This window comes from Nerophis lumbriciformis, linkage group LG18, assembly GCF_033978685.3.
Source record: "Nerophis lumbriciformis linkage group LG18, RoL_Nlum_v2.1, whole genome shotgun sequence".
Taxonomy (NCBI): domain Eukaryota; kingdom Metazoa; phylum Chordata; class Actinopteri; order Syngnathiformes; family Syngnathidae; genus Nerophis; species Nerophis lumbriciformis.
The window spans coordinates 4,041,202-4,061,953 of NC_084565.2; the positions used below are offsets into that span (position 1 = coordinate 4,041,202).

The following is a 20,752-nucleotide window of genomic DNA, read 5'->3' on the forward strand; positions in this document are numbered from 1 at the left end:
AAAAGACAAGTGGGTACTATGCAGTGGAAAAGGGGCATTAGAAAGACAAGTGAGTACCATGCAGTGGAAAAGGGGTATTAAAAAGACGAGTGGGTACCATGCAGTGGAAAAGGTGTATTAAAAAGACGAGTGGGCACATTGCAGTGGAAAAGGCATATTAAAAATACAAGTGGGTACCACGCAGTGGAAAAGAGGTATTAAAAAGACAAGTGGGTACTATGCAGTGGAAAAGGGTTATTAAAAAGACAAGTGGGTACTATGCAGTGGAAAAGGGGTATTAAAAAGACGAGTAGGTACTATGCAGTGGAAAAGGGGTATAAAAAGAAGAGTGGGTACTATGCAGTGGAAAAGGGTTATTAAAAAGACAAGTGGGTACTATGCAGTGGAAAAGGGGTATTAAAAAGACGAGTGGGTACCATGCAGTGGAAAAGGTGTATTAAAAAGACGAGTGGGCACATTGCAGTGGAAAAGGCGTATTAAAAATACAAGTGGGTACCACGCAGTGGAAAAGAGGTATTAAAAAGACTAGTGGGTACTATGCAGTGGAAAAGGGTTATTAAAAAGACAAGTGGGTACTATGCAGTGGAAAGGGGTATTAAAAAGACGAGTAGGTACTATGCAGTGGAAAAGGGGTATAAAAAGACGAGTGGGTACTATGCAGTGGAAAATGGGTATTAAAAAGACTAGTGGGTACCACGCAGTAGAAAAGGGTTACTAAAAAGACGATTGGGGTTAAAGGTCAGCTTACCTTTTCCAGGACTTCTCATGGTCATTGATGGACTCCATTTGCTGCAGCGTGACCTTTGACCTGCATCCACGTAGGGGGCGGAGTCACACAACATCATCTGGAACTCGTAGTCCACCAGAGGCTCCAGGCCGTCTACTTGCACCTCATCCTCGGCGAGGCGGGTCACCTGACTCACGTCCTACACCACAACATTGCGTCACCATGGCGATAGATAGTTGGCCTACCCACCCAGGAAGCGTTAGTAGATAGTTGGCCTACCCACCCAGGAAGCGTTAGTAGATAGTTGGCATACCCACCCAGGAAGAGTTAGTAGATAGTTGGCATACCCACCCAGGAAGAGTTAGTAGATAGTTGGCATACCCACCCAGGAAGCGTTAGTAGATAGTTGGCCTACCCACCCAGGAAGCGTTAGTAGATAGTTGGCCTACCCACCCAGGAAGAGTTAGTAGATAGTTGGCATACCCACCCAGGAAGCGTTAGTAGATAGTTGGCATACCCACCCAGGAAGAGTTAGTAGATAGTTGGCATACCCACCCAGGAAGCGTTAGTAGATAGTTGGCATACCCACCCAGGAAGCGTTAGTAGATAGTTGGCATACCCACCCAGGAAGCGTTAGTAGATAGTTGGCATACCCACCCAGGAAGCGTTAGTAGATAGTTGGCCTACCCACCCAGGAAGCGTTAGTAGATAGTTGGCATACCCACCCAGGAAGCGTTAATAGATAGTTGGCATACCCACCCAGGAAGCGTTAGTAGATAGTTGGCATACCCACCCAGGAAGAGTTAGTAGATAGTTGGCATACCCACCCAGGAAGCGTTAGTAGATAGTTGGCCTACCCACCCAGGAAGAGTTAGTAGATAGTTGGCATACCCACCCAGGAAGCGTTAGTAAATAGTTGGCATACCCACCCAGGAAGCGTTAGTAGATAGTTGGCATACCCACCCAGGAAGCGTTAGTAGATAGTTGGCATACCCACCCAGGAAGCGTTAGTAGATAGTTGGCCTACCCACCCAGGAAGCGTTAATAGATAGTTGGCATATCCACCCAGGAAGCGTTAGTAGATAGTTGGCCTACCCACCCAGGAAGCGTTAGTAGATAGTTGGCCTACCCACCCAGGAAGAGTTAGTAGATAGTTGGCATACCCACCCAGGAAGCGTTAATAGATAGTTGGCATATCCACCCAGGAAGCGTTAGTAGATAGTTGGCCTACCCACCCAGGAAGAGTTAGTAGATAGTTGGCCTACCCACCCAGGAAGCGTTAGTAGATAGTTGGCATACCCACCCAGGAAGCGTTAGTAGATAGTTGGCATACCCACCCAGGAAGCGTTAGTAGATAGTTGGCATACCCACCCAGGAAGCGTTAGTAGATAGTTGGCCTACCCACCCAGGAAGGGTTAGTAGATAGTTGGCATACCCACCCAGGAAGCGTTAGTAGATAGTTGGCATACCCACCCAGGAAGCGTTAGTAGATAGTTGGCCTACCCACCCAGGAAGCGTTAGTAGATAGTTGGCATACCCACCCAGGAAGCGTTAATAGATAGTTGGCATACCCACCCAGGAAGCGTTAGTAGATAGTTGGCCTACCCACCCAGGAAGCGTTAGTAGATAGTTGGCATACCCACCCAGGAAGCGTTAATAGATAGTTGGCATACCCACCCAGGAAGCGTTAGTAGATAGTTGGCCTACCCACCCAGGAAGCGTTAGTAAATAGTTGGCATACCCACCCAGGAAGCGTTAGTAGATAGTTGGCATACCCACCCAGGAAGCGTTAGTAGATAGTTGGCATACCCACCCAGGAAGCGTTAGTAGATAGTTGGCCTACCCACCCAGGAAGCGTTAGTAGATAGTTGGCATACCCACCCAGGAAGCGTTAATAGATAGTTGGCATACCCACCCAGGAAGCGTTAGTAGATAGTTGGCCTACCCACCCAGGAAGCGTTAGTAGATAGTTGGCCTACCCACCCAGGAAGCGTTAGTAGATAGTTGGCATACCCACCCAGGAAGCGTTAATAGATAGTTGGCATACCCACCCAGGAAGCGTTAGTAGATAGTTGGCATACCCACCCAGGAAGCGTTAATAGATAGTTGGCATACCCACCCAGGAAGCGTTAGTAGATGGTTGGCCTACCCACCCAGGAAGCGTTAGTAGATAGTTGGCATACCCACCCAGGAAGCGTTAGTAGATAGTTGGCATACCCACCCAGGAAGCGTTAGTAGATAGTTGGCATACCCACCCAGGAAGCGTTAGTAGATAGTTGGCATACCCACCCAGGAAGAGTTAGTAGATAGTTGGCATACCCACCCAGGAAGCGTTAGTAGATAGTTGGCCTACCCACCCAGGAAGAGTTAGTAGATAGTTGGCATACCCACCCAGGAAGAGTTAGTAGATAGTTGGCATACCCACCCAGGAAGAGTTAGTAGATAGTTGGCATACCCACCCAGGAAGCGTTAGTAGATAGTTGGCCTACCCACCCAGGAAGAGTTAGTAGATAGTTGGCCTACCCACCCAGGAAGCGTTAGTAGATAGTTGGCATACCCACCCAGGAAGCGTTAGTAGATAGTTGGCATACCCACCCAGGAAGCGTTAGTAGATAGTTGGCATACCCACCCAGGAAGCGTTAGTAGATAGTTGGCATACCCACCCAGGAAGCGTTAGTAGATAGTTGGCATACCCACCCAGGAAGCGTTAGTAGATAGTTGGCATACCCACCCAGGAAGCGTTAGTAGATAGTTGGCATACCCACCCAGGAAGCGTTAGTAGATAGTTGGCCTACCCACCCAGGAAGAGTTAGTAGATAGTTGGCATACCCACCCAGGAAGCGTTAGTAGATAGTTGGCATACCCACCCAGGAAGAGTTAGTAGATAGTTGGCATACCCACCCAGGAAGCGTTAGTAGATAGTTGGCCTACCCACCCAGGAAGAGTTAGTAGATAGTTGGCATACCCACCCAGGAAGAGTTAGTAGATAGTTGGCATACCTACCCAGGAAGCGTTAGTAGATAGTTGGCATACCCACCCAGGAAGAGTTAGTACGCCGCCGCCGTCTGACGGACGCTCGCAGGTGTTGCACACGCTCAGATGTATTCCACCGCAAGATGGCCGCCAGCCTGGAGGAATTCTTCTTGAAGTGGATGTGCTGGATGACAGGACTCTGTGGTACCACTGTGGGCAACGTCAACCACTACATCACCAACTATATCACCAACTGCATCACCAATGACCTAACCATCTACATCTCCAACTACATCACCAATCACATCATCAACCGATCTACATCTCCATTTACATCAACTACATCATCAACTACATCACCAATGACCTAACCATGTACATCTCCAATTACATCAACTACATCACCAACTACATCACCAATCACATCATCAACTGTATCACCAATGACCTAACCATCTACACCTCCAACTACATAAACTACATCACCAACTACATTAACTGCATCACCAATGACCTAACCATCTACATCAACTACATCACCAATCACATCATCAGCTGCATCACCAATGACCTAACCATCTACATCAACTACATCACCAATCACATCATCAGCTGCATCACCAATGACCTAACCATCTACATCTCCATTTACATCAACTACATAACTAACTACATCAACTACAACACCAATGACCTAACCATCTACATCTCCAACTACATCACCAACTACATCACCAATCACATCATCAACTGCATCACCAATGACCTAACCATCTACATCTCCAACTACATCAACTACATCACCAATGACCTAACCATCTACATCTCCAACTACATCAACTGCATCACCAATCACATCATGAACTACATCACCAACGACCTAACCAACTACATCACCAATCACACCAACTACATCACCAACGACCTAACCAACTACATCACCAACTACATGACCAACGACCAAACCAACTACATCACCAACCACATCACCAACTACATCACCAACGACCTAACCAACTACATCAACAACATCACCAACGACCTAACCAACTACATCACCAATCACATCATCAACTACATCACCAACGACCTAACCAACTACATCACCAATCACATCAACTACATCACCAATGACCTAACCAACTACATCACCATCTACATCTCCAACTACATCACCTAACCATCTACATCTCCATTTACATCAACTACATCACCAACTACATCAACTACATCACCAATGACCTAACCATCTACATCTCCAACTACATCACCAACTACATCACCAATCACATCATCAACTGCATCACCAATGACCTAACCATCTACATCTCCAACTACATCAACTACATCACTAATGACCTAACCATCTACATCTCCAACTACATCACCAACTACATCAACTGCATCACCAATCACATCAACTACATCACCAACGACCTAACCAACTACATCACCAATCACATCAACTACATCACCAACAACCTAACCAACTACATCACCAATCACATCACCAACTACATGACCAACGACCTAACCAACTACATCATCAACTACATAACTAACTACATCAACTACAACACCAATGACCTAACCATCTACATCTCCAACTACATCACCAACTACATCACCAATCACATCATCAACTGCATCACCAATGACCTAACCATCTACATCTCCAACTACATCAACTACATCACCAATGACCTAACCATCTACATCTCCAACTACATCACCAACTACATCAACTGCATCACCAATCACATCATGAACTACATCACCAACGACCTAACCAACTACATCACCAATCACACCAACTACATCACCAACGACCTAACCAACTACATCACCAACTACATGACCAACGACCTAACCAACTACATCACCAACCACATCACCAACTACATCACCAACGACCTAACCAACTACATCAACAACATCACCAACGACCTAACCAACTACATCACCAATCACATCATCAACTACATCACCAACGACCTAACCAACTACATCACCAATCACATCAACTACATCACCAATGACCTAACCAACTACATCACCATCTACATCTCCAACTACATCACCTAACCATCTACATCTCCATTTACATCAACTACATCACCAACTACATCAACTACATCACCAATGACCTAACCATCTACATCTCCAACTACATCAACTACATCACCAATCACATCATCAACTGCATCACCAATGACCTAACCATCTACATCTCCAACTACATCAACTACATCACCAACTACATTAACTGCATCACCAATGACCTAACCATCTACATCAACTACATCACCAACTACATCACCAATCACATCATCAGCTGCATCACCAATGACCTAACCATCTACATCTCCATTTACATCAACTACATAACTAACTACATCAACTACAACACCAATGACCTAACCATCTACATCTCCAACTACATCACCAACTACATCACCAATCACATCATCAACTGCATCACCAATGACCTAACCATCTACATCTCCAACTACATCAACTACATCACTAATGACCTAACCATCTACATCTCCAACTACATCACCAACTACATCAACTGCATCACCAATCACATCAACTACATCACCAACGACCTAACCAACTACATCACCAATCACATCAACTACATCACCAACAACCTAACCAACTACATCACCAATCACATCACCAACTACATGACCAACGACCTAACCAACTACATCATCAACTACATCACCAACGACCTAACCAACTACACTACCTACATCACCAATGGCTTCAATAAATACATTAAGTACATCACCAAGTACATCAACTACATCCCCAACTACATCAGCAGCTTCACCAACAACCTAACCAACTACATCATCAACTACATCAACTACATAGTCAACTACATCACCAGCTACATCAACTGCATCAACAATTACTTCACCATCTGCACCACCTACATCGGCTACACCACCAACTACATCCCCAACTACATCACCAGCCACATCAACAACATCACCAACTACATCACCAGCTACATCAGCTGCATCACCAACCACATGGGCTACATCAACAACTACATCAACAACTCTATATCATTGACTACATTAACCACATCCCAACTACTTCATCTACACAACTAACGACCTAACCAAATACATCAACTACGTCGCCAGCTACACCAACGACATCACAAGCTACATCACCAACAACCTAACCAACTACACCCCCAACCGCATCACCAACTACATCAGCTACATCACCACCTACATCAACTACATCACCAACCACATCAACAACTACATCGCTGACTACATCAACTGCATCGACAACTACATTGCCAACTATATCGCCAACTACATCCGCTACATCACCAACTGCATCAACCACATCGCCAACTACATCACCAACTTCGTCACCAGCTACATCAACCCCATCACCAACTACATCAACTACATCATCAGCTACACCAACTTCATCACCAACTACATCAACTACATCACCAACACATCACTTATATCACTAACTACATCAGCTACATCATCAACTACATCACCAATTACACATGTTAATTTACAATATTTTAATTTGAAGGGATTCATGTTATGAAATATGTTCATTTGCAGTATTTTAATTTGAAGGAATTCATGGTAGGAAATATGTTCATTTGCAGTATTTTAATTTGAAGGAATTCATGTTAGGAAATATGTTCATTTGTAATATTTTAATTTGAAGGGATTCTTGTTATAAATATGTTAAGTTACAGTATTTTAATTTGAAGGGATTCATATTATGAAATATGTTTATTTGCAGTATTTTAATTTGAAGGGATTCATGTTATGAAATATGTTCATTTGCAATATTTTAATTTGAAGGGATTCATGTTATAAACATGTTAATTTACAGTATTTTAATTTGAAGGGATTCATGTTATGAAATATGTTCATTTGCAGTATTTTAATTTGAAAGAATTCATGTTAGGAAATATGTTCATTTGCAATATTTTAATTTGACGGGATTCTTGTTATGAAATATGTTCATTTGCAATATTTTAATTTGAAGGGATTCATGTTATAAACATGTTAATTTACAGTATTTTAATTTGAAGGGATTCATGTTATGAAATATGTTCATTTGCAGTATTTTAATTTGAAGGAATTCATGTTAGGAAATATGTTCATGTGCAATATTTTAATTTGAAGGGATTCATGTTATAAACATGTTAATTTACAGTATTTTAATTTGAAGGGATTCATGTTATGAAATATGTTCATTTGCAGTATTTTAATTTGAAGGAATTCATGTTAGGAAATATGTTCATTTGCAATATTTTAATTTGACGGGATTCTTGTTATGAAATATGTTTATTTTCAGTATTTTAATTTGAAGGGATTCATGTTATGAAATATGTTCATTTGCAGTATTTTAATTTGAAGGAATTCATGATATGAAATATGTTCATTTGCAATATTTTAATTTGAAGGGATTCATGTTATAAACATGTTAATTTACAGTATTTTAATTTGAAGAGATTCATGTTATGAAATATGTTCATTTGAAGTATTTTAATTTGAAGGAATTCATGTTAGGAAATATGTTCATTTGCAATATTTTAATTTGAAGGGATTCTTGTTATGAAATATGTTTATTTGCAGTATTTTAATTTGAAGGGATTCATGTTATGAAATATGTTCATTTGCAGTATTTTAATTTGAAGGAATTCATGTTATGAAATATGTTCATTTGCAATATTTTAATTTGAAGGGATTCATGTTACAAACATGTTAATTTACAGTAGTTTAATTTGAAGGGATTCATGTTATGAAATATGTTCATTTGCAGTATTTTAATTTGAAAGGAGTCATGTTATGTAATATGTTCATTTGCAGTATTTTAATTTGAAGGGATCATATTATAAATGTGTTAATTTGCAGTATTTTAATTTGAAGGGATTCATGTTATAAATATGTTCATTTGCAGTATTTTAATTTGAAGGGATTCATGTTATGAAATATGTTTATTTGCAGTTTTTTAATTTGAAGGGATTCATGTAATGAAATATGTTCATTTGCAGTATTTTAATTTGAAGGGATTCATGTTATAAATATGTTAATTTTCAATATTTAAATTTGAAGGGATTCCTGTTATGAAATATGTTTATTTGTAGTATTTTAATTTGAAGGGATTCATGTAATGAAATATGTTCATTTGAAGTATTTTAATTTGAAGGAATTCATGTTATGAAATATGTTTATTTGCAGTATTTTAATTTGAAGGGATTCATGTTATAAATATGTTCATTTGCAGTATTTTAATTTGAAGGGATTCATATAATTAAATATGTTCATTTGCAGTATTTTAATTTGAAGGGATTCATGTTATGAAATATGTTTATTTGCGGTGTTTTAATTTGAAGGGATTCCTGTTATGAAATATGTTTATTTGCAGTATTTTAATTTGAAGGGATTCATGTTATGAAATATGTTTATTTGCAGTATTTTAATTTGAAGGGATTCATGTTATGAAATATGTTTATTTGCAGTGTTTTAATTTGAAGGGATTCATGTTATGAAATATGTTCATTTGCAGTATTTTAATTTGAAGGGATTCATGTTATAAATATGTTAATTTGCAGTATTTTATTTTGAAGGAACTCCTGTTATGAAATATGTTCATTTGCCGTATTTTAATTTGAAGGGATTCATGTTATGAAACATGTTCATCTGCAGTATTTTACTTTGAAGGGATTCATGTTATAAATATGTTCATTTTCAATATTTTAATTTGAAGGGATTCATGTTATGAAATATGTTCATTTGAAGTATTTTAATTTGAAGGAATTCATGTTAGGAAATATGTTCATTTGCAATATTTTAATTTGAAGGGATTCTTGTTATGAAATATGTTTATTTGCAGTATTTTAATTTGAAGGGATTCATGTTATGAAATATGTTCATTTGCAGTATTTTAATTTGAAGGAATTCATGTTATGAAATATGTTCATTTGCAATATTTTAATTTGAAGGGATTCATGTTACAAACATGTTAATTTACAGTAGTTTAATTTGAAGGGATTCATGTTATGAAATATGTTCATTTGCAGTATTTTAATTTGAAAGGAGTCATGTTATGTAATATGTTCATTTGCAGTATTTTAATTTGAAGGGATCATATTAAAAATGTGTTAATTTGCAGTATTTTAATTTGAAGGGATTCATGTTATAAATATGTTTATTTGCAATATTTTAATTTAAAGGAATTCATGTTATGAAATATGTTTATTTTCAGTATTTTAATTTGAAGGGATTCATGTTATGAAATATGTTCATTTGCAGTATTTTAATTTGAAGGGATTCATGTTATGAAATATGTTCATTTGCAGTATTTTAATTTGAAGGGATTCATGTTATAAATATGTTAATTTGCAGTATTTTAATTTGAAGGAATTCCTGTTATGAAATATGTTCATTTGCCGTATTTTAATTTGAAGGGATTCATGTTATGAAACATGTTCATTTGCAGTATTTTACTTTGAAGGGATTCATGTTATAAATATGTTCATTTTCAATATTTTAATTTGAAGGGATTCCTGTTATGAAATATGTTTATTTGTAGTATTTTCATTTGAAGGGATTCATGTAATGAAATATGTTCATTTGAAGTATTTTAATTTGAAGGAATTCATGTTATGAAATATGTTTATTTGCAGTATTTTAATTTGAAGGGATTCATGTTATAAATATGTTCATTTGCAGTATTTTAATTTGAAGGGATTCATATAATTAAATATGTTCATTTGCAGTATTTTAATTTGAAGGGATTCATGTTATGAAATATGTTTATTTGCGGTATTTTAATTTGAAGGGATTCATGTTATAAATATGTTCATTTGCAGTATTTTAATTTGAAGGGATTCATATAATGAAATATGTTCATTTGTAGTATTTTAATTTGAAGGGATTCATGTTATGAAATATGTTTATTTGCAGTGTTTTAATTTGAAGAGATTCCTGTTATGAAATATGTTTATTTGCAGTATTTTAATTTGAAGGGATTCATGTTATAAATATGTTTATTTGCAGTATTTTAATTTGAAGGGATTCATATAATGAAATATGTTCATTTGCAGTATTTTAATTTGAAGGGATTCATGTTATAAATATGTTAATTTGCAGTATTTTATTTTGAAGGAATTCCTGTTATGAAATATGTTCATTTGCCATATTTTAATTTGAAGGAATTCATGTTATGAAATATGTTCATTTGCAGTATTTTAATTTGAAGGGATTCATGTTATAAATATGTTAGTTTGCAGTATTTTATTTTGAAGGAATTCCTGTTATGAAATATGTTCATTTGCAGTATTTTAATTTGAAGGGATTCATGTTATAAATATGTTAATTTGCAGTATTTTATTTTGAAGGAATTCCTGTTATGAAATATGTTCATTTGCCGTATTTTAATTTGAAGGGATTCCTGTTATGATATATGTTTATTTGCAGTATTTTAATATGAAGGGATTCATATAATGAAATATGTTCATTTGCAGTATTTTAATTTGAAGGGATTCATGTTATGAAATATGTTTATTTGCGGTGTTTTAATTTGAAGGGATTCCTGTTATGAAATATGTTTATTTGCAGTATTTTAATTTGAAGGGATTCATCTAATGAAATATGTTCATTTGCAGTATTTTAATTTGAAGGGATTCATGTTATAAATATGTTAATTTTCAATATTTTAATTTGAAGGGATTCATGTAATGAAATATGTTCATTTGCAGTATTTTTTAATTTAAAAAGATTCATGTTATAAAATGTTTATTTGCAGTATTTTAATTTGAAGGGATTCATGTTATAAATTATAACATGAATCCCTTCAAACTAAAATACTGCAAATAAACATATTTATAACATGAATTGTTATAAAATGTTTATTTGCAGTATTTTAATTTTAAGGGATTCATGTTATAAATTATAACATGAATCTCTTCAAACTAAAATACTGCAAATGAACATATTTCATAACAGGAATTCCTTCAAATTAAAATACTGCAAATGAACATATTTATAAAATGAATCCCTTCAAATTAAAATACTGCAAATAAACATATTTCTAACTTATAAATATGTTAATTTGCAGTATTTTAATTTGAAAGGATTGATGTTCTAAATATGTTCCTTTTCCAAGCGCTGCTTCCTCACCGATGTCGTGGAGGGTGAACACAAAGACGTCCGACTGCACGCGTCCAAACTCGTTGTGCGCGGTGACAATCAGCTGATATGAGGTGTTTCCAGCTCGCAGAGTCGGAGGTAGGATGAGGTGCTGCTGGTCAAGGCTGCATCCTAAATGTTGTGTGCTGGAGTTCTCCCTGCAGAGGTTCTAAGTTAGCACTCGGGATTCAAACGCTGGTGTGACGCACCTGCACTGCCAGCACCTGCTGAAGGACACGTTGCAGGAAGTAGCAACATGAGGGTCTCGTCCTCGCCGCCATGAGCACTCCACCTGCTCCCACCGCCTCGTGGTCACACAGCTGAGGTTTAGGGGCTTATCAGGGGGGCCTTCATAGGGGGGGGGGGACAATGTCAGAGAGTCTGTTTCTGCTTCTTTCTTTGGAGACTATTTGCTACTTCTCAAATATATCTTCTCATTAAATACAAGACCACAAGTATGATAAGCAACTGCAGACTATGAAGTACACACTGAGAAGTACACACTGAAGTACAGACTATGAAGTACACAATATAAAGTACAAACTATGAATCACAGACTATGAAGTACAGACTATGAAGTACATACTATAAAGTACACACTATGACGCACAGACAATTAAGTACACATTATGAATCACAGACTATAAAGCACATACTATGAAGTACAGACTATAAAGTACAAACTATTAAGTACAGACTATGAAGTACAGACTATGAAGTACATACTATAAAGTACACACTATGACGCACAGACAATTAAGTACACATTATGAATCACAGACTATAAAGCACATACTCTGAAGTACAGACTATAAAGTACAAACTATTAAGTACAGACTATGAAGTACAGACTATGAAGTACAGACTATGAAGTACATACTATGAAGTACATACTATATAATACATACTATGAAGTATAGACAATGAAGTACATACTATGAAGTACATACTATGAAGTACAAACTATTAAGTACACATTATGAAGCACATACTATAAAGTACATACTATTAAGTACAGACAATGAAGTACATAATATGAAGTACAGACTACGAAGTACAGACTATGAAGTACACAACATGAAGTACATACTATGAATCACAGACTATGAAATACAGACTATGAAGTACAGACTATGAAGTACAGACTATGAAGTACATACTATAAAGTACACACTATGACGCACAGACAATTAAGTACACATTATGAATCACAGACTATAAAGCACATACTATGAAGTACAGACTATAAAGTACAAACTATTAAGTACAGACTATGAAGTACAGACTATGAAGTACATACTATAAAGTACACACTATGACGCACAGACAATTAAGTACACATTATGAATCACAGACTATAAAGCACATACTATGAAGTACAGACTATAAAGTACAAACTATTAAGTACAGACTATGAAGTACAGACTATGAAGTACATACTATAAAGTACACACTATGACGCACAGACAATTAAGTACACATTATGAATCACAGACTATAAAGCACATACTCTGAAGTACAGACTATAAAGTACAAACTATTAAGTACAGACTATGAAGTACAGACTATGAAGTACAGACTATGAAGTACATACTATGAAGTACATACTATATAATACATACTATGAAGTATAGACAATGAAGTACATACTATGAAGTACATACTATGAAGTACAAACTATTAAGTACACATTATGAAGCACATACTATAAAGTACATACTATTAAGTACAGACAATGAAGTACATAATATGAAGTACAGACTACGAAGTACAGACTATGAAGTACATACTATGAATCACAGACTATGAAATACAGACTATGAAGTACATACTATAAAGTACACACTATGACGCACAGACAATTAAGTACACATTATGAATCACAGACTATAAAGCACATACTATAAAGTACAGACTATAAAGTACAGACTATGAAGTACAGACTATGAAGTACAGACTATGAAGTACATACTATGAAGCACAGACTATGAAGTACATACTATAAAGTACACACTATGAAGCACAGACAATTAAGTACACATTATGAAGCACAGACTATAAAGCACATACTATAAAGTACACACTATGAAGCACAGACAATTAAGTACACATTATGAAGCACAGACTATAAAGCACATACTATGAAGTACAGACTATAAAGCACATACTATGAAGTACAGACTATGAAGTACATGCTATGAAGTACATATTATAAAGTACATACTATAAAGTACAGACAATGAAGTACATACTATGAAGTACAGACTATGAAGCACAAACTATTAAGTACACATTATGAATCACAGACTATAAAGCACATACTATGAAGTACAGACTATAAAGTACAAACTATTAAGTACAGACTATGAAGTACATACTATAAAGTACAGACTATGAAGTACAGACTATGAAGTACATACTATAAAGTACACACTATGACGCACAGACAATTAAGTACACATTATGAATCACAGACTATAAAGCACATACTATGAAGTACAGACTATAAAGTACAAACTATTAAGTACAGACTATGAAGTACAGACTATGAAGTACATACTATATAATACATACTATGAAGTATAGACAATGAAGTACATACTATGAAGTACATACTATGAAGTACATACTATGAAGTACAAACTATTAAGTACACATTATGAAGCACATACTATAAAGTACATACTATTAAGTACAGACAATGAAGTACATAATATGAAGTACAGACTACGAAGTACAGACTATGAAGTACACAACATGAAGTACATACTATGAATCACAGACTATGAAATACAGACTATGAAGTACATACTATAAAGTACACACTATGACGCACAGACAATTAAGTACACATTATGAATCACAGACTATAAAGCACATACTATAAAGTACAGACTATAAAGTACAGACTATGAAGTACAGACTATGAAGTACATACTATGAAGCACAGACTATGAAGTACATACTATAAAGTACACACTATGAAGCACAGACAATTAAGTACACATTATGAAGCACAGACTATAAAGCACATACTATAAAGTACACACTATGAAGCACAGACAATTAAGTACACATTATGAGGCACAGACTATAAAGCACATACTATGAAGTACAGACTATAAAGCACATACTATGAAGTACAGACTATGAAGTACATGCTATGAAGTACATATTATAAAGTACATACTATAAAGTACAGACAATGAAGTACATACTATGAAGTACAGACTATGAAGCACAAACTATTAAGTACACATTATGAAGCACATACTATAAAGTACATATTATAAAGTACATACTATTAAGTACAGACAATGAAGTACATAATATGAAGTACAGACTATGAAGTACATACTATAAAGTACACACTATGACGCACAGACAATTAAGTACACATTATGAATCACAGACTATAAAGCACATACTATGAAGTACAGACTATAAAGTACAAACTATTAAGTACAGACTATGAAGTACAGACTATGAAGTACAGACTATGAAGTACATACTATGAAGTACATACTATATAATACATACTATGAAGTATAGACAATGAAGTACATACTATGAAGTACATACTATGAAGTACAAACTATTAAGTACACATTATGAAGCACATACTATAAAGTACATACTATTAAGTACAGACAATGAAGTACATAATATGAAGTACAGACTACGAAGTACAGACTATGAAGTACACAACATGAAGTACATACTATGAATCACAGACTATGAAATACAGACTATGAAGTACATACTATAAAGTACACACTATGACGCACAGACAATTAAGTACACATTATGAATCACAGACTATAAAGCACATACTATAAAGTACAGACTATAAAGTACAGACTATGAAGTACAGACTATGAAGTACAGACTATGAAGTACATACTATGAAGCACAGACTATGAAGTACATACTATAAAGTACACACTATGAAGCACAGACAATTAAGTACACATTATGAAGCACAGACTATAAAGCACATACTATAAAGTACACACTATGAAGCACAGACAATTAAGTACACATTATGAAGCACAGACTATAAAGCACATACTATGAAGTACAGACTATAAAGCACATACTATGAAGTACAGACTATGAAGTACATGCTATGAAGTACATATTATAAAGTACATACTATAAAGTACAGACAATGAAGTACATACTATGAAGTACAGACTATGAAGCACAAACTATTAAGTACACATTATGAAGCACATACTATAAAGTACATATTATAAAGTACATACTATTAAGTACAGACAATGAAGTACATAATATGAAGTACAGACTATGAAGTACATACTATAAAGTACACACTATGACGCACAGACAATTAAGTACACATTATGAATCACAGACTATAAAGAACATACCATGAAGTACAGACTATAAAGTACAGACTATGAAGTACAGACTATGAAGCACAGACTATGAAGTACATACTATAAAGTACACACTATGACGCACAAACAATTAAGTACACATTATGAAGCACAGACTATTAAGCACATACTATGAAGTACAGACTATAAAGCACATACTATGAAGTACAGACTTTGAAGTACATACTATGAAGTACATACTATGAAGTACATATTATAAAATACATACTATGAAGTACAGACAATGAAGTACATACTATGAAGTACATACTATGAAGTACAGACTATGAAGCACAAACTATTAAGTACACATTATGAAGCACATACTATAAAGTACATATTATAAAGTACATACTATTAAGTACAGACAATGAAGTACATAATATGAAGTACAGACTATGAAGTACAGACTATGAAGTACAGACTATAAAGTACACACTATGAAGCACAGACTATGATGTAAATACTATGAAGTACAGACTATAAAGTACACACTATGAAGCACAGACTATGATGTAAATACTATGAAGTACAGACTATGAGGTACGGACTATGAAATACAGACAACGATGTTCAAACTATGAAGTTCAGACGAAGTACATACTATGAAGCACAGACTATGACGTACGTACTATGAAGTGCAGACTATGAGGTACACACTATGAAGTACGTACTATGAGATACACACTATGACGTACACACTATGAGGTACACACTGAAGTACAGACTACAATGTTCAAACTATGAAGTTCAGACTATGGGAAACACACTACGATGTACAGACTATGAGTTACACACTATGAAGTACAGAATATGAAGTACAGACTACCATGTTCAAACTATGAAGTTCAGACTATGAGAAACACACTACGAGGTACAGACTATGAAGTACAGACTATGAAGCACGGACTATGAAGTACACACTATGAAACACAGACTATGATGTAAATACTATGAAGTACAGACTATGAAGTACAGACTACAATGTTCAAACTATGAAGTTCAGATTACGAGATACACACTATGAAGTTCAGACTATGAAGTACAGACTATGAAGCACGGACTATGAAGTACACACTATGAAACACAGACTATGATGTAAATACTATGAAGTACAGACTATGAGGTACAGATTATGAAGTTCAGAATGATGTTCAAATTATGAAGTACAGACTACAGACTAAATTACGAGATACACACTATGAAGTACATACTATGATGTACGGACTATGAAGTACAGACTGTCAATAACAGACTATGAAGTACATACTATAAAGTACACTCTATAAAGTACATATTATCAAGTACATACTATGAAATACAGACTATGAAGTACATACTATGAAGTTCAGACTGTGAAGTTCAGACTATGAAGCACGGACTATGAAGTACACACTACGAAACACAGACTATGATGTAAATACTATGAAGTACAGACTATGAGATACAGACTATGAAGTACATACTATGATGTACAGACTATGAATTACAGACTGTAAATAACAGACTATGAAGTACACACTATGAAGTATAGACTATGAAGTTCAGACTATGAAGTTCAAACTATGAAGTATATACAATAAAGTTCAGACTATGAAGTAGAGACTATGAAGTAGGGACTATGAAGTAAAGACTATGAAATAAAGATTATAAAGTAGAGACTATGAAGTGAGGACTATGAAATAGACTATGAAGTAGAAACAATGACGTAGGGTCTATGAAGTACAGACTATGAAGTAGAGACTATGAAGTAGGAACTGTGAAGTAGAAACAATGAAGTAGGGTCTATGAAGTACAGACTATGAAGTAGAGACTATGAAGTAGGAAATATGAAATAAAGACTATAAAGTAGAGACTATGAAGTAAGGACTATGAAGCACAGACTATGAAGTAGAGACAATGAAGTAGGGACTATGAAGTAGAGACTATGAAGTAGGACCTATGAAGTAGGAACTATGAAGTAGAGACTATTAAGTAGGAACTTTGAAATAGAGACTTTTAAGTAGATACTATGAAGTACAGACTATGAAGTAGAGACTATAAAGGAGAGACTATGAAGTAGGAACTATGAAGTAGAAACAATGAAGTAGGGTCTATGAAGTACAGACTATGAAGTAGAGACTATGAAGTAGGAACTATGAAATAAAGACTATAAAGTAGAGACTATGAAGTAAGGACTATGAAGCACAGACTATGAAGTAGAGACAATGAAGTAGGGACTATGAAGTAGGGACTATGAAGTAGAGACTATGAAGTAGGACCTATGAAGTAGGGACTATGAAGTAGAGACTATGAAGTAGGAACTTTGAAATAGAGACTATTAAGTAGATACTATGAAGTACAGACTATGAAGTAGAGACTATAAAGGAGAGACTATAAAGGAGAGACTATGAAGTAGGGACTATGACGTAGAGACTATGAAATAAAGACTATGAATTGGGACTATGAAGTAGACTATGAAAAAGGGACTATGAAGTAGAGACTATGAAGTAGGGACTACGACGTGCGGACTATGAAGTAAAGACTATGAAGTAGGAACTATGAAGTAGAGACTATGAAGTAGGGACTAAGAGTTAGGGACTATGACGTAGAGACTATGAATTGGGACTATGAAGTAGACTATGAAGTAAAGACTATGAATTAGGGACTATGATGTAGAGACTATGAAGTAGGGACTATGATGTAGAGACTATGAAATAAAGACTATGAATTGGGACTATGAAGTAGACTATGAATTGGGACTATGAAGTAGACTATGAAGTAAAGACTATGAAGTAGGGACTATGAAGTAGAGACTATGAAGTAGGGACTAAGAAGTAGGGACTATGACGTAGGGACTATGAAATAAAGACTATGAATTGGGACTATGAAGTAGACTATGAAGTAAAGATTATGAAGTAGGGACTATGAAGGAGAGACTATGAAGTACATACGTCCACCAATCAGGTCCACACCACCAACTACCCAGCGCTGTGGGCTGTCAGTCTTCAGCAGGCACAGCAGGCTGGATCGAGGCTGCGCCACCTTGGACAGGCGGAAGATGGCCAGGCTGCAGTTTTCTCTCTTCCATAGAGCCACAGGTTGGGAGTTCAACTCCAAGGAAATTTGGTACCTACAGTTTAGTCACAAAAGTACAGGATGACTTTATTATCTCTCTCTCTCTCTATATATATATATATATATATATATATATATATATATATATATATATATATAGTCGTAGTAGTAGTACTGCAATACATGTTATTGTAGTTGTAAGTGTCCAGTGGGTTCCTACCTCTCCTTACATGCTGAGATGTTCTTCAGGTGTACCTAATGAAGTGTCCAGTGGGTTCCTACCTCTCCTTACATGCTGAGATGTTCTTTAGGTGTACCTAATGAAGTGTCCAGTGGGTTCCTACCTCTCCTTACATGCTGAGATGTTCTTTAGGTGTACCTAATGGAGTGTCCAGTGGGTTCCTACCTCTCCTTACATGCTGAGATGTTCTTTAGGTGTACCTAATGAAGTGTCCAGTGGGTTCCTACCTCTCCTTACATGCTGAGATGTTCTTCAGGTGTACCTAATGAAGTGTCCAGTGGGTTCCTACCTCTCCTTACATGCTGAGATGTTCTTCAGGTGTACCTAATGAAGTGTCCAGTGGGTTCCTACCTCTCCTTACATGCTGAGATGTTCTTCAGGTGTACCTAATGAAGTGTCCAGTGGGTTCCTACCTCTCCTTACATGCTGAGATGTTTATTAGGTGTACCTAGTGAAGTGTCCAGTGGGTTCCTACCTCTCCTTACATGCTGAGATGTTCTTCAGGTGTACCTAATGAAGTGTCCAGTGGGTTCCTACCTCTCCTTACATGCTGAGATGTTTATTAGGTGTACCTAGTGAAGTGTCCAGTGGGTTCCTACCTCTCCTTACATGCTGAGATGTGGCAGAAGACGGTCAGGTCGGAGCCCAGCTCAAAGCGCTGAGACGGCTCCACGCTCACGGCGCCCAGGCTGTGGTCAAACGTCTGGCAGGTGGCGAGGAGCAGGCCTCGCCCTGCCGGGGAAGACAACATTGGTGGACGGCTTGAAAGACGAGCAGAAAGAGCCGTAGACACTCACGTGTGAGCAGCAAGCCCAGGAGAAGAGCCATTGTGACTTTCCAGAAGGTCATCTTCTCTGCAAAGACTTGAGTGGAACATGTTCCACTTCCTGGCATCTTCAGAGCCTCAAGCCGTTTGATGGAAGTGACAAGAAAAGCAGTGTGACTCACAGCAGCAGATAAGAAACATGGACGCCCATGCACATTTCTCACTTTTATGGCATGCAAGATGTTTCACAATACAACCAAAAACATCTGAAATGAGGCCACTGACCTATTTTGGTGGTTTTGCTGCGAGTCACAGGAGTCTTCCACGCTAGCTTGTGCTCTATTTCATGGACCGCAACTGCCTTCCATCTGCTCTTTGCATATC

General features: G+C 36.6%; 1 protein-coding gene across 1 annotated transcript in view; it reads right to left on the minus strand.

Annotated features, from left to right (window-relative positions):
- il23r (interleukin 23 receptor) overlaps positions 1-20,496 on the minus strand; it is an 83,340-nt gene extending 62,844 nt beyond the window's left edge. The window contains exons 1-7 of the mRNA XM_072915145.1: positions 20,400-20,496; positions 20,202-20,334; positions 19,238-19,416; positions 12,111-12,249; positions 11,893-12,059; positions 3,765-3,910; positions 749-926 (exon numbers count right to left, since the gene is read on the minus strand). Of these exons, the coding sequence (XP_072771246.1) occupies positions 749-926; positions 3,765-3,910; positions 11,893-12,059; positions 12,111-12,249; positions 19,238-19,416; positions 20,202-20,334; positions 20,400-20,496 (1,039 nt within the window). The remainder of the gene's footprint in view (positions 1-748; positions 927-3,764; positions 3,911-11,892; positions 12,060-12,110; positions 12,250-19,237; positions 19,417-20,201; positions 20,335-20,399) is intronic.
- Between the last annotated feature and the right edge of the window lie 256 nt (positions 20,497-20,752).